The 26,688-nt window shown below is 42.0% G+C and overlaps 1 protein-coding gene across 2 annotated transcripts; it reads left to right on the top strand.

Moving 5' to 3' along the window:
• Positions 1–1,009: 1,009 nt before the first annotated feature.
• On the top strand, positions 1,010–26,344 carry carhsp1 (calcium regulated heat stable protein 1). 2 transcript variants are annotated; one of them, XM_064315714.1, is made up of 4 exons: positions 1,010–1,448; positions 21,035–21,292; positions 23,231–23,353; positions 25,046–26,344. In XM_064315714.1, exons 2-4 carry the CDS (start codon positions 21,105–21,107, stop codon positions 25,206–25,208), a joined length of 474 nt encoding a protein of 157 aa, XP_064171784.1. In that variant the 5' UTR covers positions 1,010–1,448; positions 21,035–21,104; the 3' UTR covers positions 25,209–26,344. The 2 variants fall into 2 exon arrangements, with proteins under 2 accessions (XP_064171784.1, XP_064171785.1); XM_064315715.1 differs by lacking the exon at positions 1,010–1,448 and adding an exon at positions 11,305–11,415.
• The last annotated feature ends 344 nt before the right edge of the window (positions 26,345–26,688 follow it).

Raw genomic sequence — 26,688 nt, 5'->3', positions numbered from 1 at the left:
ATTAGTTTGCATATTAAATGCACGTTGGCACGGATTTGTTGAATTGTGGTGAACGTGTGGGTGTTTTGTTTTAACTGCCCCAGCTGCAGAAGTATGTATGCTTTCTCAAAATGTTTATTTCTGTGAGGCTGCACCTGTGTAGTTTTGGAAGGTTGACAATTTTTTTCCATCTCACCACTCCCCTCAACTGACTTCCCTCTGGCTAATTACCCCCTCCTCAATGAAATTGTTACGTTGTAATCTTCATTCAGCACCCTCTGTAAGGCAGCAGTGCAGAATCTTTAACACACTAGCACTGTAAATGAGAGCATCTGAAATAAGACATAATGTACGACAGATCTCTATCAGACATATTTATTAATCTATAAATACCTTATAAAAATCACAATATTGGTATAAAACAGGTTTTTTGTAATGGTTTGCCTTTTGTTTGAAGGTCTGAAGTGCAATTTATGAAAATACATAAGCTAACTATTCTTCAAAGGAAAAATGTAATTGCTTTTTTTTCTTTTCTTTTCATTTTGCTGGAAACCCCCAAGTCTCAATATGGTAACTTTGAAGCATGGTTGGTCACATTGTGATGTGCAATGTATTTACCTTGGTTGGTTCAACCTGAAGGTGAAATGCAGCAAACTATAGCCCTGGGTGTATGATTTGATATAACCACTGCCAATGCACACATCATTGATGGATTTATTTGTGTGGTGTTGGTTGTCCGCGTCCAGAAAGTGCTAAAAACACCTTTTTATTAAAAACTTTATCTGTATCTTTATAATGGTGCCTATAGCAAGCGTGCACAATCTGTACATGGACGTGACCTGTACCTATACGAATGAGTGTGCACAAACAACAACGTCTATTGTTTAACAGCTTATCTCCTAAAAATGAATGCCACGTGGACTGGTATTGTTCCGTACTACAATGATGGATTTCCTAGGATTGTTGGCTGTTCAAGATGTTTCACACAGTGGTAGTTTGCGGGTGGTGGGCTGGGCACATTCATCAGTAATTTAAAAAATTGCCTCTATGTAGGTTTAGAGGTTCATTAGTTTATGCCTGTCCTGTATTTGTAGGCGGTATCTTCACTATAACGTATGTACAAATAATGGTAGTGTTTTAGTTGTTTAGTGTCTTGTTCTCCGGATTCGCATTTTTTACTTGCATTTAACAACTAGAGAGATTACGGTAACGTACTCCTCATGATGTCATTGCTAGCTGAAACCGTCTATGTCAGGGTCTTCGGTGCAATTTAACTCAGTTATTGTCACCTTGGTAAAGCTTTGTTACCATTTGTTGTGAAAACGGACATTCTAATGAGCCTACTTGGGGGATGAAATATTTAATGCGTGGATATTAGACTACGTTACCGTAAATTAACCTGTATTAAACCAGAGAATAGGCTGCCACTAGGCTACTCTTCGTCAGCTCGCCTTCAAAGTTATAAAAAGGTAAGTGAGCTCCAACACCTTGTTGCTTTCGATGCTCTCAGGCACAATAGTGATCGAGTTGTTTCTGACTCTGCTTCTTAAATGGAACAAGCAATGTTTTGTTTATTTTTCAAACGCGTACATTTAAAATAACATTTCACATGATTTTTAAAGGTCTTTACGTTGAAATTTGTTGGTTGTAATTGCGCGTTTCATGTTCGGTCGAAATGGTCGATTCTTTTTTTTTTTTTAAGAAAACAACTTGCTTACTACTTGATATGTTTTATTCTAGTAATTGAAAAGTATTTTCAAACGCCCCTTAAAATGTTTCGCAGGTTAGACAATAGTAAGAAAGTTTACAAAGGCATATGGAACATAATTGGGTGTGTGCACGAAAATAGCCAACGAAAAGGAAGTGATGTGATAATTTGCTATAGCCTACTATTGGAGTTTTAGATTTTGGTAGCCTATTGGGTTACTTGCTAAGCTTCTATAGTCTACCATTGGAGTTTATTGGAGCTTTCGGTACTGTATGGTTAGCGAGGAAGCAAGCATTTTCTCTCTGAGAGTTGATTGTAATTGGAGTATTCTTACTTGTTTGTGATTTTAAAAGCTTTCAGTTGGCTACAATAGAAGTTATCGACTTTTAAAATGCGAGGTGTTTAAAAGCTGTAATTAATGAGCCTAATAATTTATGAGGTCTGTGAAGTTGCCTCCCAGTCCCAGACTAGTTTGCGTCATATCGATAAGCAGAAGTCATTCTTGCAGAGTAGGCTCGTGAACAGGGAGGGAAGATATATTTCAAGCATTATTTGTACTGACACACGGTATAAATGCATGTTTGTGTAAATGAAAGGAAAATGTGTTTGTTTATGAAAGGATAACTGTAAAACGTGTAAACGAATGGACAGGACGCACAACTCACGCCCTCTTGAATTGAAGTACTTCACCTCAACTGACAAAAACAGTGAAAATAATTGAGGGCAGTGTGTGGAATTTAATATTTAAAAATGTTTTAAACAGGCAGTCTCAAATTTCAAGCCGCATGCCTTGTGATGACCATTTGATACGTGATTTACTTTTTTGCGCAACATTTGAATAAACGAGTAACGTCATATCCATACACTGAATTTGGGGGTAAAAATCGGCCTTCAGTCTGCTATTTTTTGCTTAAAAGCATTATTAAACCAAGTATGATTCTGTAGAAATCACAGCAGTGTCCCCACAAACTACACTGCACAGTCATCCTTAGACTGTACAGGCCACATAGGTTCAAAACACTAAGCTGTGCTTCCAGTTCAGATCGTGTTTGCTGCCTTATGTGGTTTGGTGGAGAACCTGTCAGTTGACTCCTGTGTCTCTGCATCAATGCACCAGCTCCCCACACCGTTCCTCAGCCACTTCACCATAATGCTTCTGTCAGGTCTGGGGAAGCAGTAATCAGGTTCAGATTTCAAATGGGAGCTGATGCATCCTTCCTTCCCTGCTGTCTCTGGAGCATCCGGCCCTGGTCTGTCACATGGGGCTTTCTGTGCTCTGCTCACCACAAGAAAAGCAATCATGTAATTACCTGTCTATTATGGGAGATGGCCTGCCTGTGATCATGCCAGGAAAACCCTGCTAAGACGTCATCAGGATGCTTGTTTGTGTGCTGGCTGTAATGTTGTTTGTGTGTGCTTGGGTTATTTCTCCTTCTGTGGTCCATGTCTGAAATTGAGTTTTCGGATCATAAGATCCAGTCAGATCTCCAAGGAAACATGACCAAAACCATTTAAAATGGTTGCATGGTCATTTTCAATGAAGGGAAAAACCAAAAAATCACCCACATTACCCTACTGCGTGGCAGGAGCCTCAGAATAGCTGAGAGTTACTTCCACAGGGTGTGCATGTGATTTCATTGGGCGAGTAGAGGGTAAAATATGTTCAAGCCCCAGTTTTGAGTGGTACTTTGAGAGACCTGTAATTTACATTTGTTTTTCAAGAGGGTGAGAGCAGGACAGGTAATCTGCAGGTGTCCCGGGCCGGTCCCTCTGAGTGCTGTCAGCATGAACATTAGTAGATGGGGGAAAATCACTGGGATGTGGGCTAGAAGTTTCACTCAGGTGTGTTCGACTGACTGCTCTCAGGTCGGAGAAGGCATTGGGCATTAAAGGGGGCTCCCTCTAAAAGGAACATTCTGCCAACTACAACCTGTGGTGATTCATGTAAATTATTACTCATGAAGGCTGTATGTTCCCTGATGTTATGGACTGATTCCAGTCAACCCCCTTAGTCAAATTCTGTCATGAATGCTGAAAGGGATTTTGTCGTGCACACTGGGGAGTGTAGTTCACTAACAGAGGACGGTTTTTTTTTCTCTAGTTTTCTGTGATTGGTGTAGATGTGCCAATCACTTGGTGTGCTCACACCTATCACTGACACATTTTTGTGTGTGTGAAGAGAAGTGATTGTGTATGCAATCAGGGAGAACAGGGCAGTCTCTTTAATTAATCTTTCAATATGGTGGACATCTCGCACAAATTAAGGAAAATGTTCTCTTCATAAATTAACCTGCCCCGAGCTTGAAATGCTTTAATGTAACAGAGTTCAGAGTGAATGTCCACGACAAAATAGCCCTCCATAGACCTAACTCTGTACATTGACCTATAGGACGTCAATGTGCAACTTGTGCAGGTGGGCTCCCCAATGGGAGCCCACCTGCAATTAGTAATATAGGATGAGGAAGCCCATTCAAACTAGAATTGTACCTCAACAGGACAAGTCACGCAGCACCTTTCACTAAGCCCAATACAGCAGTGTTAATGGTAGTTGTGCTTTAAAGCAGAGTTCTGATGTGTTCCCTTAATGGAAACAGAGCTGTGGTTTATTGTGCATCACTGCCTACAGAAAGGCAGGCACAGTAATGGGCAGTGGAGCTTGATGAAAACGTTGTCTATATGTTAATGCACTTTTCTGTTCCTCTAGACCTTATCATTTCATATGGCTTTAAGTCAAGATAAGTAATGCACTATTGTCCTACTATGGAAAAAAGAATACACTGCATGGCAAAAAGTATGTGGACACCCTTTCTAATTAGTTGGTTTGGCTATTTCAGCCCCAATTAAATTCTACTGCATACAGTGACATTCTAGAGAATTGTGCGCTTCCAACATTGTGGCATCAGTTTGGGCTGTCTCTTGTTTCAGCATGAAAATGCCCCCATGCACAAAGCAAGGTCCATAAAGAAATGCTTTGTTGATCCCTTTGGGATTAATTGGAATTTCGACTGCGAACCAGGCCTTACGTCCAACATCAGTGCCCGACCTCACTAAAAAGCGAGTCTCTGCAGCCATGTTCCAAAATCTACTGGGAAAACCCCCTCAGAAGAGTGAAGGCTGTTCCAGCATCAAAACTGGGGTCCAACTCCATATTAATGCCCATGGTTTTAGAATGAGGTGTTTGGATGTCCACATGCTTTTGGCCATGTAGTGTATATCTTAATATGAATGTAAAATATGAAATATCAAGAACAGATAGGAACAGGTGTTCAGTTCTGTGCTTGTGTTGTGCAGTGGTGTATTTCCCAGTGGTTCTCTTACTCTGTTCTGGGGGAACTCTGTGCATGCTTGTTTTCGTTTTCTGACCATAATTGCAATCCCAGAATTTTAACAAGCTTAATCTCTCCTTATTTGGTGCTTTTTTATGTTCAGAGGGATATGTTTATTTATCCTCTTATGTCACATAATGTCAGAAATAGCTGTGCATGCCATGGAGAATTAAAGTCCCTTGTTCACATTGTGCTTATTGTGCAGTATTGTATTGTGCTATATTGTGCTATAATTTAACTGATCAGCATATGAAACCGACAAGTGAAGTATTAATAATGTATGCAGCGTACTTACAGTACTCCTTCAGTTTTGTATTTGTTTTTATGTGGACTGTAGGTTAATTTGGAGTGTTCTGTGGCTGTGTTCCTGAATTTGACCTGGTAGTTCCTGTGCTGGGGCAGGGTTGTTGGGTATCGATTCCTCCCTCATAGCTCATTCATTAAATATAAGGTCTGCTGAAAAATTGCAGAAAATCAGTGGTCCCTGGTCCTTCAAGCATAAGGTGTTGAGTTTCAGCAAACCCCACCCAGCCAAGGCAATCTCTCGTGTTAGGCGCTCTCTGTCAACCAGGTGTCAAACTCCAGCCCTGGAGGCCTGCGGTGGCTGCTGCTTTTTTGGGTGTCCTCAGCACCAGTGGCTCATTTAAGTCATCGATTGACAAAATAATCCACACAGCTTGTTATCAAGGCCGTAGTTGGTAGGTGTTCGAAAGGAAACCACGAAAACCCATAGACACTGCGCCCCCCTGAGAATTTAGTTTGACACACCAGTCTATCCAGCAGGACTCTAATGAAACAGAATTATAATGGTGCCCCCACCCCCCACCCAAAAAAGACTGGTACGGTGAATGTGGGTCAGTGACAAGTCTTAGAAGTGTGTGTACTCTAAACGAAAGTGTGTAGCAGCCGTGGCAGTGTTCTTGCAGCCTGGTTACTGCTCATATACGTGTGCCTGCCCTTGGGCTCTGAGCTCTTCTGTCGCTAGTTCATTTGAATGCGGTTGATTGCTTGCTATACAAAGACAAATAACAGCGAGGCTTGCCAGTGTTTGAAATGCACTTTTGCAAACATCAGAGGGCCTGTAGTAGATAGCGCTAGCCTGCCTGTAGTGGAAGATTAAAGACAATCTAAAGGCAGTCGTAACCTGGAGAGTCGAGGCACTCATTAAAATAAGCTGGAGGGACTGTAGCCTTTGAAAAACATGAGTGTTTAAGGTGACTCAGCTCTGCCAGCTGTGCCAGGTTTTCCAAACCTGTGGGATATCTTACAAAACTATCGTGCTACACCATGTGCTACATTGTGAATTGTATTAGTTTGCACTGAAGGTGGCGTGGCATCTTCTTTGTGTATTTACCAAATAATGGGTGATGTGTACCGCCTCCACCATATCCCCCCCTCCATTTGTCTGTCTCCTATTCCTAGAGTTATTCCTGAGAGACACTAAAACCCGGGAAAAGTCTTATGTTAGGCACTCATAAATTAGCCAGCCTTCTAGCTTAATAGATTCAATGTTTACATGCTATAGCACTATACTGTAGACTCCTACTAAAGACTGTCGAATTGGTATCCTAGATTTCCTCAAAATCCTGGTTGATTTCAAGATGCAATTAGATGCACCCATTGAACAAGGGCAGATTGCTTCTTCAAAAAAGCAACTGGCTTCCATTTAAGCTGGCGTCTGCAACCACGGTGACCCAGAACAATGCTTTAAAGCAGACGGTTGCAGGCTTACGTCCTGTGTACGTCCTGCAGACACTGTGATCAGGACGCTTTGCTCTGAATCACACCATGAAATATCCGGCCTGTATGAACAATGAATGATCATCCATCAGGTGGAATAATAGAAGTTGTGAAAATCTCCCTGAGGTATTGGTGTCCTCAAAGAAAATAGATAATGTAATATGAAGTGTCAAATTGTATTGACTATTTTTTTTTTTTTCCAAAGGGCTTGAAGCCCTCAGAGATGTCCACCTAAATCCTAAAATCAATGGCGGTGTGACTTGTTACTTACTTCAAAACATTTTCAGCTGTGTGAGTATTGCTGATGTACTGGGGGAATGTGGCGATTCGTTGATGTGAGTATACATCCACTCCTACACTCAATTGTTTTCAAAGCACGTTTCCTGAGTTGTGGAGCACTTCATCTTTTGCCATGACCTGTAGGCAGCGGAGTTGGAGAGCCGAGGTTCTTCAGGCTTCAGACAGAGCTCAGTCAGCTGAGGAGCAGCGGCCTATTCAAAGAGGAACATCTTTCCACCGTCTCCGGCTAACGTAGTGAAGGCCCAAGGCGGCAGGAGGCGGGCCCGAAACCTGAGCGGACCTTCAGCGCGCGCGCTGCTCATCTGGGGCGTGTTGCGTCTCCGAGGAAACGAACGCGACTCACGCGTGTGACGAGCGGGTGACACTGCGCTGTGGGTTTTGGGAGGCACATGGGGCGGGGGCGAGGGGTGGGGGGCGGTGGGGGTATTTATTGCGCGGGTGTCAGGAATCCTCAGGATGAGACAGCCACACAGTGCAGGTTGATGGATCGCTTCCATTACCTCGTTTTATCACCCTGGTGTCTTTCCGAGCCCAGCGGGCGATAAATAACACCGCGGTTACCGTAAAGCAGGGAGTACTCGCACACGCATTATTTGTAATGACTACTTTGGCTGGCCTAGGCTACTGCAAAAACCCAGTTAGGCTCAATGTTGCTCACTGAAGTGATGGGTATTAATTTCCTATACAGTACATCCCACATGAGTTAAATGTGTGCTTCAAGTTCTAGGCAGAGACCATTACATAATCATGTACATTGTTCATTGTGTAATATGTTTGTTGTATATCTTTTTGTCTAAATAATTGGACGTTTCCTGAAAAAATTTCAGGTTGTTTTGCTTAAGTGTAGAACAGCAGACCCCAACTAGGATTCAGTTCTCCCACCTCCTGTGCACTTGTTACAGGTTGCTGTGGTGACCCTTGTGATGCTTCATTATCCACTTAATGTATGGAGCTATCACTGGATGAACAATCGCTCCATGACCTGGACCAATCACAATCAGGGCTGTTGAGTGGTGAGAAGAGCACAATCCTTTTTCTGTTCAGATGATGTGGTGATTGACAGCACAGTGCAGCTCTGCCTTTTTTTTGGGCGGTTTGTTAAGCAGCCTTTGTGTAGCTCTCCTCCAGGGAGACCTGTCTCCTCAGTGGAGCAGCTGTGCTCCTGTGCCCGCCCTCGGTCTCAGGGCTCAGGGCTCAGGTCTCAGGTGATGTGGCTGGTAACATAATGGCTGATGTCATAGGCCTTATTACCAAGAGCAGCTGATGTGGTTTGGATTTTATATTTTTGTAATTTGTTTTTTTGAGTAAAATAATGACTGATGTCATGAATCTTATTTCCAAGAGCGGTTGACATTGTTTGGATTTTATATTTCTTTATTTGGTTTTTTGTGTAAAATTATGATTGCTATCGTAAACCTTATTTCCCGGAGCAGTTAACATAGTTAGGATTTTATATTTATTTATTTATTTATTTGAGTAAAATAATGACTGATATCATGAACCTGCTTTTTCTTGGGTTTGAGTAAATTTTGACCTGATTTTGATCCTCAGGTTGGAGCGATCTCTTGGTTGCCTTATATTGTGACATTATTTGTTCATTTTTATCAATAGGTGGGGATCAATTTTTAGCCTAAAAACCAGTTTAAGTAGAATAATGGCTGTGATCTTTGCTTTGTGTAGCCAGGACAGAATCAATGTAAATAACGCTAAAACTGAAATAACATTTTTAAGAATCACCGGAAAATGAACTGTTGCTTGAGAGCTGGAGGCCGTCCATTCGTGCTGGAACCCACAAGTGTGATTTGCACTGTAAATCTGTTCCTCGCAAAGTCTCAGAGATTAAGATATCTCACATAGACAGCCAATTTCCTCCTGTGGTGAACCATCGTTTGTGTTTTTGCCTGCTGAAGGATCCCTTGATGTGATGAGAAACAACTATTTGCTACAGCCCTTGCGTTTGCCTGCCCGTGACAGAAGGTTTTTCTCTTTGTGGGCATTTGGTTTGCGTATCAGGTACAAACTGTTAGTCTGGAGTTCTGTGTACAGTAAACTACATCATGAGCTCCGATCACATGACCGTGCAGATTAAAAGATTACAGTACACATTTTTGACATTTGCTTCTCAATAGCGGTGTGCGTGTGTGCATCACGTTTGCCTCAACAAAGTTTAGCAGCAGGCCTGAGCCGCTCAGAGGATGTCCCGCCTCACGTTTGTGGCTTTATTTAAAGGTTTTCAGAGGCAGCAGTGAGCACTCAAATGTTAGCATTCACAAAAAAATTGTAGTTTCACTCACATTGAAATTAACTACAAAAACTACTTTTTATTCTGCTTATATGAAAATGGCAGCATGCAGCTTAACCCCGCGCAAAAACAAACACTCATTTCAGTACGAGTGTTGACGTGCTTCCTGAATGCGGGGGTGGGACATTTGTGAACGGTGCTGCTAGATGTCTGTAGTATTCATCCCAGAAAAGATTGTTGAAAAACCCCCCTGCTTCATCTGACTACCATGCAGATTTTCAGAACTACGCCACCCTCCCTTCATTAATACTCTGCTACCATTGACACTGAATACACTGAAATTTACCCCAGGAATCCTTCAAAACCCCTTCATTTTGGGGGAAAGGGATCGCCCAACCCTGTGTGTGAGGAAAAGGAAGTTCCGCTTGCAACACGTTCGCGGTTTACGGAATGCGCGATCCGTAGATTTGAATAGAAGGCTAACCGTTTGGCTACCTGCGGTCCAGTGTACAGTGGGGAGTGTGCTCAGCAGTCATGAGTTACATGGGAGCAGGCCTGGAAACAACCCAGCGGGTTTGGCTACATTTTGTTGTGGTTGCATTAAAATGATTTGTAGTTAATGTTTCATATACTGTTTGTAATTAAAGCTTGAAAATGATTTTTGTTTTTACAATTTAAAATGTAAGTGAAAGCACTTAGTTGGACATACTAATTGCGCTCTGTGGTCACCAGAGACTTTGGGGCATGGAGCCAGAAAGGCTTTCAGTAGGTTAATAACTCGCTTGTGAAACCACCATAGAGTCCAGAGTGCTATCATCAGATAAATGATCTTTCGAGCTGGTGCCAGGTTCGGTTAAGGACGAGTGTGTTTTGGGTGAAAAAGCTTAGACGGGCCATATGGGTCAAGCCAGGTTGCGCTTTTTAAGTCTTAAAACTATAACGGGTAGGTCAGGATTGTCGAACGGCTTCCGATAAACAGAGAACGTAAATGGAAAGGGAGGAGGAGAAAAACTCATAAGTCATCGCTGGCAAAGGAAAGCAGGCCCACCTTGAGGAAACAGTCAAGCAAAGCCAACGGTTCCCATGGCCTGTATAAAAAAATGTGCGTAACTACCCTGGAAAACACAAGCACTGCCTTCCTGATGCTGGAAAAACTTCAATTCAATTACCATTTAGCACATTTATCAAATTAAAGCTGGATCAAATTAAAGCTGGAGAAGAAAGGTCAGCGGTTATGTGGAAATGTAAGCCAGGGAATGTGTTCAGTTAACCAGCATGTAGGAATCAATGGCTCTTGTTGGCTTTTTGCCCTTTGGAAATGACTTTTGCTCTTTTTGAAATATAATTAAAATGGGAGGTATGTCCGACTAGACTGTACCTGGGTTTTTTTTCTGACCGTACTGCCTAGCATACCTCTTAACAGAGCTGGTGGGTGTGGGGCTACAGGAGACAGGTTGTGGTGGAGGGAAAATGGTGGGCCTCACACACACACAAAGTGGGGAGGTGAGACAGCAGTAGATCCCCTGGAGATGGGCTGCTCCTCCAGTAAAAGGGCCTCGGAGAAGGCTCGGGGCATCGCTGAAGCCAGGGCTCAGAGGCCTTTGTGTTCATAGTAAAATGTTTATCCCCTCCCCAAAGTGAATTTGTGTGGGTGTGGAAGTGAATTGTGTCTGTTCTTAGTGAGTGAAGCCTTATGTCGCTGTGTATGCTTGGCTTGTGCTTGTCTCTACAGTTTAGAGGCTCTATTTTTCCACAACTCCACCCCCCCTCACTCTCTCTCATACTCACTTTCTGTAACTCTCTCGTAAATCCAGTAGCATTTCCCTTTTGAAAAAGTGTGCTAGAAAACAAACTCATAGGGTCAAGAGGTTTTCTACCTTTCCAAGCCAAAGACCGCCCACTAAAAGTTGCGTCAGGGAATTTTTATGCGGTATTTCTTTCTGAATAGGGGTGCTTGTATTTTACGTGGCTGTTCGAGAGGTTGGCTGCTCGCGTGCGTTTTTTTACAGAGTGACTGTGGAACAGAGGGATGTATGGGGGGCGGGGATGGATGGCCTTGTGTGGGAGAAGCAGCGGGACTTCGATCCTTTTGAACAGAGACAAAGCGCTTTGCTGAAGAGGTGATTAAGTACCTGCTGCACATCGCCCACGGTAACATTGCGCAACCTTTTAATTACAGCAGTAATCCAGCTCCAGCAAAGCCCCTCCCTTTCCAGGAGTGACGCATCAGTGACAGCTGGTGGGGGAGGGACCTTTTGTGGCTTGCAGTTGGGGAAAATTTCAGTTCCTTTTTTCTTCAGGGGATGTGTTTGTTGGGTACGATCACAAATTCTATGTACCCACCATATACTCTGCTCCATATTCTTAAAACTGAGCATTCTGTCTCCTGTCCACTGAAGTCGGAACATTCCAATTTGATTCATTTGAATGAAATGTTCATGAAGGGGTGTGGTCAAGTATAATTATGAAAGAATAGATGTTCTGTACTGAAACAATGGCACTGAAACCTCCTGTCATTAGGTGGTAGGGTGTGCAGAAGGAATGCAGGAGCAGCCTATCTGGCTGGTCTGTGCAGTCTGTGGTACCATTGAATGGCGGTGTTGATGAGTGTGTTTCCTGTTGAGCTCCTCCCAAATGAATATACTTATTTGCTGGTCGCTCTTAAGTTTTCAACTAGATGTAACAGAAGTGAAGAAAAGTTGATTTATAGCAACTTATTTCTTTATATGTCTGCGCCATTTTGGATGAAAGTTGTTGCTCCTCCCCCTGAGCGTGCCCCCCTGTTTCTCCTTGTGCTTTAAATTAAGATGTTACCATCCTGGGGTATGACATCTTTCCCTCAGCTCCGTGATGACGATGCCTTGGACACTGTTGCTTAGGAAACATGCCTTGTTCACCGAAGCTGCTGCCAAACATGTCCCAGCAACCACACCAGCAAAAAGTCACCTTTGTCTCCTCTTGAAGTCAGGCGAGCCATAATTATAGGCAACCTGTCCTGTTCGCCAGTTTTATATATAGTACAGTTTTATATGTATAGCCTCTGCTTTGCATATAGGCCTACTAGTGTTTCCTAATTTACTCGGGTGTTTTCATTTGTCGTAGTGAATTGAGTGGTGTACTTTGAGCTGTCCTATGTGTTAGTACAGCTAGTTGCTGTAGTAACCTGAATCCACCAGCAACTGGCTTCCACTCAGGATCTCCTTCTGCTTCCGGTAAGACCTGGAACGGCTGAGACTGCTGTGGCCCGGCAGTGCCGTTTCCGTCTCCGGCGTGTACAGCGTAGCCAAGTGTGAACATCTGGGGTTGTTCTCAGTTTTCTCCATGCATCGGCTTTCAGGCAGAAGTGCAGCGCCTGAATGTCAGCAGATGGAATGTTTGAGCCACACATCCCCCCACGTTGGGTCATGTGCCTTTTCTCTATTGCGATGGAGTTTTTGCAGGGTGTCAACCCCCTTTTTGTCAGAACAGTGTACGATGGCTCCTCCATTGTGCAGAAGCAGGGCTCAGTCATCCGGGAAATAATTTTGCCCACGTTGGCTTGTTTTCAATGGAGAGCTGTAGTGAAAGAGCAGTGAACAGTGGTCAGAGGTCAGAGAGCAGTGGTCAGAGCCTCGCAGTTTTCAATCATGGTTTCCCCTTCCAGTGGAAGGGGAGGTCTGGATTTTAACCATGCAGCCATTTTACCTTCCATAAAAAATCTACTGTAAGACTGTACTCTGCATCTCATTTCTTGCCGAGTTTATAGCTGGAGAATGATTGGCGTTAATGAAAGATGTCACCCTTGGAAAAGGGTAACTTTGCGTAAATCTTTTTCTTTAGTTATGTGGTCCCCTTATTTGCTCTGGAGCTCAAGGTCGGACATGGCTGAAGGTCACCCCAGCAGCCCTTCTGCTTTCTTGACAGCCTGCTTTCATGGTGGTTAATGTTGCTTGCAGTAGCGGATTGTAAGACACTTCTTCATTGTTTTTTTTCTTCATTGTTTTCATTCATCTTGTTTGTCGGTTTGTGTGTGTAATGAGAGCATCTGCTGAAGGCCTGGATGTAAATGCGAGTGACCTCGCTGTTGAGTGTGGTGCCCCTGGTCCTAAATGGAACAATGGGCTGCCCAAAACCACCGCCCCCCTCCCCCTCAGGAATGTGCCTGTCCCTGGACCTCTGCCCATCGCCGCCCTTGTTTTTCATTGGTGGGACAGGGGGGTGGAATGAGGGTGATCGGGTCAGCAGGCTCTCTTCTGCTGACATTTATGTCATTGCATAATGTCCCAGTTCCAAGCCAGGGTTATCTCCATGTGAGTCATTTTTACATACCTGACTTTTTGGAGAAAAGGTTGTAAATGACCCTTTTATTATAAGTGGGCTCTAAAGGTGTGTGTGTGTGTGTGTGTCTGTGTGTGTGTGTGTGTGTGTAGGTGTGCGAGAGACAGTGAGCATGCGTGATTTATAAATTGTTTGATATGCATGTGTGTCGATTCATAATATTTGTATAGAGATTCATTATATTTGTATAGAAAAGTAAAAAATGTGAGTTCTTGTTTTAACCACTGGCTGAGCTTCTGCAGTTTTGTATTTGTCTTTGAGTTTGGCATCAGGATGTTACCGTTTGCTGCCTGTATCCTACCCCAATGTTGGTGTCTGTCAGGGTGATGATAACCTTTCATTAAAGTGTTTCAGCTGGGTGGTCTCACTTTCTGTTTTTAACTGTTCACATTAACCTTTCTCTCTACGCAGCGTATTCCGTAGAGAACATTGATTATGAAACTTTCATAATCTGCTGCTCTACTCTCTGTATGAGTATGGCTGTGTGCGTTTCGCATTCAGGCCCACTTGTTCCTGGGCACTGTGTTCTGGTGACATTGCCGTACTTCATTTGAAAGCGGTCCTCCACAGCACTTTACCTTGGAACTTTGGCCCACATTTATATTATTTGCATCTCATGACTTTTATTTGGGCCTGGCTTCCTGTTGTTTTTCTGGCTGCTTATGCAAAGTCTTGTGCATTTTGAGCATGCTCCTTACTCTAGTTGAATGAGTAAACACATTGGCAGAGGAGGAAATGAGGTCATTTTATTTATTTATTTATTTGTTAGTTTGAATTTGTCCAGTAGAGCCGTTTGAATGTTTGAATTCCCTCTGTGTTGTTTGAGTGCTTGCTTCATACAGGAAGTTAAGGAAGTGAAACTGCCTTCTTGGTACTTGGGAAACATAATTCTCCTGGGGACAATTGTGATGTCATTTCCTCAGTCGGTTCACAGGACAACCATGTGGCTTAAAATGGGTTCATTCAGTTATTCAAGATTTCAGAGCATTGTGTTTTCAGTGCAATCTATGAACTGTTGAACAATAAAACCTATACAATATACAGTAAAACTGTTTTTCTTCCTTCTGTGTATTGTGGAGCGCAGGTTCTCATTATCTATTGTTGAAGCATTCAGTAATGTAAGCCAACATTTCCCAGAATGCACTGCAGCATATTTTAGTGAGCCTTCCATGATCTTCTTTTGCGTTCACCTCCTGAATGGCTCATTCAGGCTTTTTACCTGCTACGTGAAAAATGTGCAAAGAAGTTGTTGTTGGGGGAAGTATAAGATATTTTACTAGAGTTGATGTGTTTCTGGTATGTATTTGATCCAGGTCTAAGTAGCTGGTAGGGAATGAAAGCTTTATTTCTTATTTTCTGTCTCTCTGGTCCCTCAGTGCATGCATTCAAAATGGAGTTCTGATTGAATCGATCTTTGTACCTTTTTTAAAAAAAAGAAAATAATTTCAGACCTTCTGGTCTGTTGAAGAGAGGCTTATTTAATTACCATCCATGAGGGGAAGAACTGCAAGCCTGGAGAGTTCAGATGGTCAGCCTCTACTCAGAAGGGGTATAGCTAGTGGTTTAGTAAGTATGTATAATTAATCTATTATAATTGGCCATTAATGTCAGAATCTTTTCTTTTGTTGTGCCCTTGAAAAGCCATTTTGTTTTCCTTCAGCAAGGAGTTTGCATTAATAAGAGCTGCCCTATTCTTCTTCACCATTTTGTTATATTTTGCCACATGGAGATGCGTGCATTTGTCAATTGCAAATGCAAAAAAATAAATTAAATTGTTTGATGGATATGCACAAAAAATAATGTTTAACAGCCATGGTGAAGTAAATGAATAGACATGTGCTTCACAAAATCTATGATTGAGCACAATTTTTGATGAAACTTGTGTTTTTGTGGAAAAACATCCAAATACATAAGACTATAGTCTTATGTCCAAAAATTTTTTTAAAAATGCCTTTTTAATTTTTTTATTCAGATGGTCTGGAAAATGTGTACACTTTACAACTACAGTGAAATAAATTGATAAAATTGTGTTTTGCAAAATTTATGATGAACAATGTGTTTCACTGAAAAACATTAAAATACATAAGACTTTTTTTAACAATCTTTTGTCCAAAAAGTGGAAAAAATGCATGCATGTAAAAAATTACACTTTTTTGATTCAGATGGATAGGAAAATGTGTACATATAACAACTGCAGTGAAATAAATGGAACAAATTGTGTTTGGCAATTTTTACAAATGTCACTTATTGATTAAGATGGATAGGAAAATTAGTTATTTTCACAACTGCAATGAAATAAATTGCCAAATGCAAATGAAATTTAAAAAAAAAAATAGTTTTTTGATTCAGATGGACAGCAAATAATGTCAACTTAACAACTGTGGTGAAATAAATAAATGTCTTTAGAAATTTATGATGAAAAATGTGTTTTGTTTTTGTTCCCCTGATACACATCTGGCTATAGTCTTATGTCCAAAAAGTGAAACCAAGGCAAAAAAAAAAAATTAAATGGCATTTTTTGATTAATGTAGATAGGAAATCATGTTGACAACCATAGTGAAATGAATGTGAATAGAAATGTGTTTTCAGAAATTTGTGGAAATCAATGGAAAAACATCAAAATACATAAGTCTCATAAGTCTCATATCCAAAATGTGAAAAGAAGCCTATTTTTTTTCCAGTGTCATTTAATCTGGCTGGACATGAAATCATACTAACATGGTTTGTTTGAAGAAATGTATGATTTATGATGAAGACTCTCTACCACAATGTTTACAGTTTATAAACATAACACTAACCCTTACCATAATTTTAATCCTTAAATTAATAAGTCTGGGATTCATATCAAATGAGGGATTAAATCATTTTCATAAAAAGCCATTAAAGCCAGAAGAATGGTATCCCAAGAAAATATAGTAATATCATTTTTTAAAATATATTCAGTGGGATGCTTAGTTTTCATGGCCCAACTTAGATTTGTACATGACAAGAAAAGTGTGTTTGATAGATGGCAAAATATTTCTAAATGACAGCTGTAACAAAAGGAAATGCCTTATTTGGTCCACAGTAAAGGCCTTGTTTGATCAACAGGAAATGGCTTATGTAGCATCCTACAGAAAATGCCTTATTTGGTCCTCAGGAAATGTTTAACTGGGTCAGCCTTGCCTTTCATGGCACCTTTTGGAGACGGCCTAGATTAGACAAGACAAAGGATGGCAAAAAGCCCAAGGATAAAGGTAAAGGTTCTTGGCACAGAACCATAAAAATGGACCATTTTTCTAAGTGTCTCCAGGGATACAACCTGACAAGTCATTTTAACCTAGTTGCCCTGGAGAACATTGGCAGCATCCTGATACGTTTGGAATGGAGCACCGTTTTAAGAAACAAATCAGGCTTTCAATTTGATTTTGATTTATTTATATTTTCTGCAAACCCCTCTCTTGGTAAGTTAGCCGATTGCCTTAACTGTACAGCATTACAGTTGTGTTATTCAGTTATTGCCTGCTTCGGCCTGCTTTCCTGTGTGATTGGGCCACTCCCTGCAGCTCAGCCCCCGGTGACCTCAGCAGGGTTCTCAGGGTTGCAGCCACACTATGGTCAACTCCAATGATGCCGTCGGTCCAACTTGGCACTGGTGCCAGGGGTGCAGTATGGGGGCAGGGGAGTGGGGGTGGTGTTAGAACAAGGGGACCTAAAAAATATGACAACATAGGATATTCTGGGTTGGTGGGGCCCAGTGTGAGATAATTCCATAGGGTCCAAAATCCCCTGTGGCACGCCTGACCAGCGTAGTCAGGGTTTCGATACTGGACTGGAGGGTTGCAACCCTAAACTGGAACTGGTTGAGCCCCCCACCAGCCCCAGAGTGTGTGTTCCTGAGACAAACCCCAGCCCAGCGCTACTGTGAGAGTCACGTGACTGTAGTGTATGCTGTGACTATAGGACCTTGCACGCACCTACACTATGTTTATGTTCAAGTGTTTCTGAGCAATTGGGGGCATGCTTACACATGCAACAGAGGTTAAAGTTCACATTTTTGTGGAGTCCTGTAATCTCTTCTTTGCATTCCAGAAGTACTTTGATCAGGAGATATATTTTGAAGCATTTTACACAAGGTGTCAAATGTATTGCGTAAAGGAACCCTTGGGTAGCCTAATATGTTACCTAATGGTCAGTGATATATTTTAAAATATAACATACAAATGCATCACCTCATATTGATCAAGATGAGTATTATTAATTCTTGTAGCTTTCATTTACTGGTCTTGTCAGATATGTAGGGCTTAGATTGTGGCCTTAGAGAGAGAAACAGTGAATTTGATACAATATTATATTGTTTATATGAATGTGGCCTGGCCTCCCCAGCACAAGCATCAAAGCTAATGTGATTGGTGCAATTTAAAATCCACTGATACCCTAATCTAGGCACATATGGGTCAGAAGAGACAAACCAGAAGACACAGGACACCATATCGGGGGTCGGAGACCCTGCATAGCATAACATTTCCCTTTCCCATTTCCTCTAAGTTTGAATGCAATCTTTAGGTAGGCCAGTCTTGTTCATGAATTACTTCTACACCATCACCCCAATCGGAAACCTCCCAAGCCATGCTGGTAGGTATTAAGATGGCCCTGGAAAAATTTGTTTGTTGCAGTTGGTTTCGGAGCCTTGGAGAAGAACAGTTTTTCTTTTTTTATTTTGGTGGTTTTTTTCAATAAATCTTTTTATTTGAGGTTCAATTCACAAAAGTTATTTCAAGTTCTGAAGTACATAATATAGAACCACATTTTTCCATTTCACATAAAATAATAAACTAGGGCTCATTTCAACTTATAAGCACAATTGACAAAAACAAAGACAAATGCATCCCCCCAAAAAATAAATACATAAATAAATAATAATAATAATAATAATAATAATAATAGTAATAATAACAATAAAAAATAAAGAAAAGAAAATAAAGAAAAAGGACACACTTTGCCACAGCAAACGTACAGCTGATCCAACACGGTGACAACCATCCCCCTTTCCTTTAATTAGGCAGTAGAAAGTCCAACCCAGAAGGATCTACCACAAATAAACATTTTTAATGAATCCTTGCTTGTCCCACAGTCTTTTATTGTGACATTTTGCAGGCCTACTCTGAGTGAATTTAGCATATTTATATATATATCAATCAATTATATTTTGACATTGCAATTTTACATTCTTACAATAAGGGAGGACCATTTAATTTAATTCTGTCACTTTCAATTAGATTTATTACAGGAAATGTTTCCTACAACGCATATGCCATGCCACTTTTTAAACACTACTTCCTTGGGAAGAGGTTTTTTTTAAATATTGCATTTGCTGTGAATGTTTATGAAACTGTTTATAAAACGGTGTCTTAGGAGATGACAGGGAACATAGTCACAAGTTTTTATGGATCTGATAGATTTTTTTTGAAAATTGAAATTATTTAATTTCAGTGTTCTAGAACTCAGTTGCTTTCAATTACCAGTAGCAAATGTTACATCAGCATTAGAATGTTCAGTTAAGAACATTCTAATAACATATTTGTAATTTTTCACCTTAAAGGGTTAATAATAAACTAGTGGGCCGTATTTTTTGGCTCGTACCTCCAGCGCTAGTCCCCTCTGTCTGGTGTTTAGACCAGTGGTTGAGGCTGTTTTTGCACACTGCTTGACTGTGTATGAAAATAAGGGCCAACAGTGCCACCGTCTGTCAAAAGAGGAAGCAGTGTAATGTGAGATTGATTCCAAAACATGTTTTGTACAATAGTTCAGCTGCCTTCTATGCTCTACTGAACGTATCTCAACATCTACCTTAATAATTTGTAAGTGAAAAAGAAAGCGTCTAAGAAATGCCAACTGTGGTCATTGGCAGCAAAATATTTATTTAGCTTTAAATTCCCAGATTATTGCATCATTCGGGATCACGGAATGTTCAGCCTTCCATCTCTGAGGCACACTCATTGATGGATAGTAAGTCTTGCTCTTCAGCTTGACTGTAAAATGAAGTCCCAGACTGATGCTGCGATGCACACTAGGGACCATTGGCCTGCTATCATTGAACAAAAAAATGGCCGTACCATTTTAGGCATTGTGTGCCTTTCTTTCTCGCTGAACTCCACCCCTGTGAGCAAGTGCCCTTTCTATTAGATGAGAAGCACCTCATGGACTTGGCTTGGACCTGGATCACTCACTCACTCACTCACCCACATTTAGCAGGCTGAGGATTCTCCACAAGGGGAGCCATTGGTACTCAAGGGGCAGAAATTTGGGGGTGCTGCGTAAGAGCGGTGCTTCGAGTCAATGACGACGAGCCCTTGTTTATCATTGAGTGCGAGGTACAGAAAATCACGTGTCTCGCTGAATAAGTGCTTTACCTTGGCCTTTGGATGGCAAACTTTGTGAGGGCTACAGCGACAGCAGTGCAAGTTGCAGTTAGTGCTGCCAACTCCTCAGACTGAAAAAAGTTTGCCTTCATTTTCTCTCTAAAAGATTTTTATTCTAAAAATGTCCTCATAGCCCCCAAGTCAGGTGCTGGGCATTTGCCTAGGAGGAAGTGTACCTTTTGAAAGATTTCCTACTTCGCATCATGGATGGGAACAGGAAACTCTTTGGCATTCCACTCGGTTTTTGGGTAGGCCTGTTTTGGAGACTGGAATGTTCTCAGTGAGAGCTGGGAGTGGCTGTTTAGTCGAACAAAAAACATCCTGGCCCTCCTCTGGGCTGGCTGGCTGCTGAGGCTGGGCAATGGGTGGAGCCATCTGTGTGAAAGAACACCTAACATGACAGGAGCCAGTCATGCAAATTTGTCAGGATCCTAATGCTTGTATTTTCTCATTTTTATTTATTTTTATTGTAAAATGTAAAAAATGTCCATATGTAACCTTATGTATTGGTGTATTCATGAAAATGTATCATGCACTTGTGCATGTATGTATTTATATAGGTGTATATGCCTCACCCAATTCTCTCTGACTGGTGAGATGATATTGATTAAAAGCCCAGTTCCCTAACCACTGTGCTTCATTGCCACCTGTTTTACGCTCCCATCTCACGTCTCACTTCTCTGTGGTTTACCTGCTTTGAAAAACACAAAACGTTGTTCTAATTAGAAACTGAACACGAAGATGATGTTCATAGATTTTTGTACTGCACATCAGCTGCAGACCGATTCTCACGTAATGTGGATGAGCCGGTGGTGCACACTGCTAGCCACACTGACGCATCCATATAAGACGGACAGACATCCATATAAGACTGTTAACCCATGACCAGGCAGTCCGTGTGTGTTCTAACCCTCTCCTCTGCTCCCTCTCCATCTCCCCTCTCTCCTTTTTTCCCCCTCTCTCTCTCCATCTCCCCTCTGTCCCCCCCCCCCCCTCTCTCTCTCTCTCTCTCTCTCTCCAGCTCCAGGTAGCTGGTCAGAGGAGGAGTTTATCAGAGCGTAAGAGACAGAGTCTTTCCCCCCCCCCCCATCATGTCCTCAGAAGCCACTCCTCCCATCCAGCAGGGGGCGCCCCAGACCCTGGTGTCCCCAGGCTCCCCCGTCTCACCCAGCTCCCTCAGTCTGCCCAAGTACCGCGCCCGGGACCGCTCCCCGTCCCCCATGAGGGGCTACCTGATCCCCAGCCCCCTGCCTACTCGCCGAACCCGAACCTGCTCTGCGTGAGTGGCGTCTTTCTCTCTGTATTAAAAAACCGCTCATTACATGGCGGCCGCTTCACGATCCAAAGCGACGTACAGCAAGTGCATAGCAAAGGTCACTGGACAAAATACAGGTCCGATGTAAAGGTACAATACTCATTACATAACAGTTAACTCTCAAATGTATCTGTACGCTACGATCAATGCTGGAGGTGTGGTATGCTTTTCAGCTGGCACAGAGTTGTAAACAGAGCAAAAAAAAGTATCCTGCATTATATATAAAATAGCTTACATATATGCAAATTCAAAAAAGTAAGCTTGTAATTGAAATACTGCCCATCCCTACCCACACTCATTGGCAGTTCTTTCAAGTCAGCAAACTTCATCCATCCATCATCTAAGCTGCTTATTCCTGATCATGGTCACGGGTGCTAGAGCCAATCCATGGCCAATCCATTGCAGGGCCCCACACACGATTTTTGAATACTATCACTGAAAAACCTCTAATGTTTTGTAAAAGCAAACATAAAATGTCCAACATTTTATGTAATTAACTTTGGGATCTGACCTGAATTGACGTTATACTCATAATGGTTCGGATTTTTTAATTTCAAGTGAACAAAATTATTATTTTAGACAAAATTAAGAAAAATGGATTGGTTTCTCATGCGATTATTCCAGAAACTACAGAGCATTGCCAGTTAATCATTGAGCACATGCTCAGGATCATTATAGTTTTTTCAGGCTAGTGGCCTAATAAATTAGTTTTGCAGATCTGTAAGTATGCATTTGAGTTTTTAAATTTAACTGCTGGTTTCAGGGCAGATACATTTACATTTCCTTTTATCAATTTCCATAGCTCATATACCTAAACTAATTTGTGGAAAGTTATTTAATTTTTAATTGCAACAGGCCAGTTTTTAATTTCCTTCAAATTTTATTTGCATTCAAATTATATGAACGAGGAAGCAAAAAGCCTTTTAATTTTATTGTTGGCGGTTCCCATAAGTGCACTGTTACTTCTCGCTCTCAGTCTCACTTCCTGTCTGGCGCTGGGTTCCAGAATGCACTAGGAATGAAGCTGGTCTTGCCCCATTCTCTCTGTGAGAAACAGAGAGTAGCTTTAACTGAAACAAACAGGCATGCAAATTCAAAGCCATAAGAGACAAACCAGGTCAACGCACAGGGAGCAGACTCGATCTGGAGCCGAGCCAGTGTTTCTGCATTTCACGCATTTAAGCCACCAGGAACGCTGAGTCATTTTCACTCTCATATCAGGAAGTAGTTTATTTACACAGAGTTACTCATGCATGGGACAGCCTGTCAGGCCCAGTAACAGAGGCAGAGATCTTAATGATTTAATTAGCGCAAACATCTTCCGATTTTCAGATCTATAATTTTGACTCCGTCTTTTGATAAACCAAAGAACGGCAGCTGAAGACTGATCTTTTGTCCCCTAAACATTACTGTGATTTATAGTGAGTGGCTGTGAGTGAATTGGCATTTGTCTGTACAGCTTGTTAGTGTGCATAGTCAATTAGCTATTTGAGGCAGAATATCTTTATTCTTATAATAAATCATTTACATTTTGTCAGGTCTGGCCAGGTCATGGTGACAAACTTTGAAGTGTTTGAATTAATTTTTCATTATTAATTTTATTGAAAATATATTTCACTGAAAATAGTCAAAATACTAATCCTAACCCCTGAACCTAACCTGAGCCTTAACCCAAACCCTGAATGAAAAATGTCAAACATAGCCCTAATGCTTCATTAACCCCAACACTAATCGTGTTGATTAGATCACACTGAGCACGCACACCAAGGCCTCTTGCAAGTCTGCGTTCAACCAAACGCCAGTCGAGGTGCTACATTTTCACAGCTTACCACTGAAGGTGCCATGGAAGCCTGGAGTGAAATGTGGAGCTGGTAAAAACGGCCTTTCTTCTTCCCCTTCCAGATCTGCCCGTGCGTCAGAGGGGCCCAGCTTCACCGGCGTCTGCAAGTGCTTCTCACGCTCCAAAGGGCACGGTTTCATCACACCTGCTGACGGCGGCAACGACATCTTCGTGCACATCTCAGAGTGAGCGAGAGGGGCCATGATGGAGTGTGGACTTCATTTCCCACAATCCTCTGGGGGTTTTTTTTTTTTTTTTTCCTTCTTAAGGTTTTATCACAAAGACAGATGGCTACCTCCTGACTTCCTTGCACTTGCTACTTAATAACTGGAGTTTATGCCTCTGTATTGAAATTTGGTCACACCCCTTCACAAATACACCCCTTCATTCAATTGGAGTGCTACCGACAATACACAACACCCACAATTTTCCATTAAAATGATTTACATCAAAAGAGTATTTGATTGCGAATTAGAATCAGATTAACATTTAATTTAATAAAATTCCATTTGTGGAAAGCATTTGTCACGATTATTAACTGTTGGTTTATGCTGTTATTAAAAAGCAAAGCCAGGTTTCCTTGTGTTGCCGTCTTATCAGTATCGAGTTATCAGCCAGGAGAGGCATACTGAGTTTGGCCTTTCTGTGTACACACAAATATCAGCTCAACATCTGCTTAAACATCAGGAACTTCTGCTTTAGCCCCGCCCCATCACTCATAAAGCACATGCCCTTTACAGGCCCAATTTCTCACCTCCAGTCACTTACTAGAGCAATATATGGAAACATTGTTCAGGTGACGGCCAAAGTCATTTCAGTCAAGTATCGGTCAATTCAGCTTAGATTCTTCCAACCAATGACATCTTTCTTAGTTCATTTGTGGTTTTTTTTTTAAAAAGTGCTAAAGATATGAGTCACCCATGTGTTCCTGTAAGTGCAGTCTTTTTGTAACTACTGTGGCTTATCTACATACTGTCTGTTCGTACGTTTGTGTTTTTGGTGAGAAAATCCTCCCCCATGCAGCCATTGCGGGGCAGAGCCTGTGGGTTCCACAGTGTAGACAGACCCGCAAACATCTCGTCCACCCGGGGAACCCCATGTTAAAAACAGCCATTTTGTGCTGCTCAGTTGCATAACTGCACCAAATAATTGACCTGGGGGAGAGGTGCGGCAGGGTCCGTGGGCCGTACGAGTCCCACCCACGCGGGTGGGGGTTCGATCCCCCTCCATGGCACCTTCTGAGCTGTGATTGCCTCTCCACCCTCTCGGTTTTCTCCCCGTCTGAATAAAAAAAAGAAAACAACACTGACCTGCTGGTGTCCTGCATTTAGAATCCCCCTCTCATTCTGTCGAAGCGTTACTTTCCATTTTCCTCTTAGGGTTTGCCCTCTGTCCCCTCGCTTGAAGTGTGTCTGCTCGCTTGCCCACCTGGCTCACGCTTCAGCTGCCAGGAGCGCTAAGAGGCTGACGAGCTCACTGATGTGCTTCATTTTATCTGCTGTAGAGAGAGGGGGGGGGATGCAGAAATAGAGGATAGAGAGGGTATAAAATAGTGTGTGTGTGTGTGTGAGAGACCTTGAGTGAACACGTGATGCAGAGTGTGTGAGAGTACTCAAACGTGAGCGTGTGTGAGAGAGCGTGTGCGAGCATTTGAGTGTTGGGGGGCGCTGACCCCAGTTCTGTCACTCCCCAGGACAGTGTGGGGTTTTAAGTCCTTTATTTATTTTTTAAAATTCTTTTTATTTTTTTAAAGAAGGCTTGTTTGCGTTTGTAGTTCTATTCCTAAGGCCGAGGGTAATATAAAGGCTTATTAACTGACCGGCGTGGACGATTACTGCAGATGGCCGCCGTTAACCTGGCGATCCTTCCCCCCGCAGCATCGAGGGGGAGTACGTGCCGGTGGAAGGCGACGAGGTCAGCTACAAGATCTGCTCCATCCCACCCAAACACGAGAAGGTGCAGGCCGTGGACGTGGCCATCACCCACCTGGCCCCCGGGACCAAGCACGAGACCTGGTCAGGGAGCGTGATCAGCTCGTAACCGGGGAGACGGAGGGGGGGGGGGGGCTGCAAAAGGCTGTAAAACCCAGGGCTACAGCAAGGCACACTGAACTTATGGATCATGCTGGGGGGAGGGAGGGAGAGAGAGAAAGAGAGGGAGAGGGAGAGAGGGAGAGGGAGAGGGAAGACCCTGCACAGAAACAGATGTTAGAGCACACAGGCAACCACACAGACTTTTTCTTCCATTTTTTTTGGGTCGTGGTGGGGTGGGGTTGGTGACGGTTAGTAATGGGAGAGTGAGGTTATGTGGGGGAAAGGAGGCTGTCAGTCATTTTTCACGACCAATCATAAGGTTCAATCCCCAACGCGACGATTGGTTCAAACCAGAGTATGACCAATAGCTCTGCCTATTTTAGCTTTGACAAAGCCTGATTTTACCCATTACAGGCGGTTAAAGTAAACTACATTTTTTTCTCCATATCTGGGACTGGGAAAAAATTAGAGTTGTTTCTTAGCTTCTGAAATGTAAGTAACAACCATCCTCACCCCCTTTATATTTAAACTCCACATAATGGACATTTGTTTAATGCTTGTACAATTTAAGAGCGCACAAGTATTTGGTTCATTTTGACCATTCATCATTATTCCTTTCAATGGTAGACCTCTGATTTGCCATTCTTTATAATGTGCTGAGATGGAAACTTGAAAAATGTAATTTGTCAAAATATGCTGCACATATTATTCACACATTATTGTCTATTATTATTGCAGTTCTCATATTTCAGTTTGAATACATATTCAATACACAATTTAAAGCATTCTGAAAACAGCAACTATTCATATTGATCAATTTCAAATTATTCTGGATGTACTATACTATAAAGGATATCAGAAATTCTTTGTTTCCATCTGATTTTCTGCTGTCAGACAGAATTCAAATTCAGTAGAAATAAGCGGAGTCCAGACTTGTGTCTAGTTTCTCTATTCCACACTGGATGCATCTGGGCAGAGCGACTCATTTCTTTTTCAGTGGTTCTCAGTGATCTTTCAAAAACGAATTTTACACACACATGTGCCTGTCTGCCTGCCTTCAGTTCATTCAGTTCATTCTCTACCTGGAGTTATAATTTGATGTTGAATTACTGAATAAAATAAAAGTTTTGTGAGATGCAGCAACCTTCAGTGTTCTATCGGTTTTGTCATCAAGGGTGTGGTACACTGCATTGGCTTTCACACACTCACGATTCTGTCCTGGCCCAGGGGACAAGCGAAAGTTGTTAGTTCTGAATCTGCGATACACACAACGGGTTCGGACAAATAGAAACATCTGCATTCAAATGAAACTTTTCATTCTGGTTGTTTGGGGAAAATCAAATGGTTTGATAACGTTCACATAATAATGTTTTTGCATTAAAAAAAAATTCTATTGGAAAAATGGGTGGAATACCAAGAAGTGTGCTCTTGAAAACAGAAAAATGTACCAATTTCATTAAAAATCTGTTTTCCCCCTCTGGAACCAG

This window comes from Anguilla rostrata, chromosome 17, assembly GCF_018555375.3.
Source record: "Anguilla rostrata isolate EN2019 chromosome 17, ASM1855537v3, whole genome shotgun sequence".
NCBI lineage: Eukaryota > Metazoa > Chordata > Actinopteri > Anguilliformes > Anguillidae > Anguilla > Anguilla rostrata.
This window is presented reverse-complemented; position numbering and strand designations above follow the sequence as displayed.

What these genes read in the sequence shown, in the direction of transcription:
- carhsp1 (XM_064315714.1), top strand. Translation starts at nt 21,105, where the DNA reads ATGTCCTCAGAAGCCACTCCTCCCATCCAGCAGGGGGCGCCCCAGACC. An exon ending in CGAACCCGAACCTGCTCTGC is followed by an intron (nt 21,293 to 23,230) that starts GTGAGTGGCGTC and finishes TTCCCCTTCCAG; the next exon opens with ATCTGCCCGTGCGTCAGAGG. An exon ending in ATCTTCGTGCACATCTCAGA is followed by an intron (nt 23,354 to 25,045) that starts GTGAGCGAGAGG and finishes TTCCCCCCGCAG; the next exon opens with CATCGAGGGGGAGTACGTGC.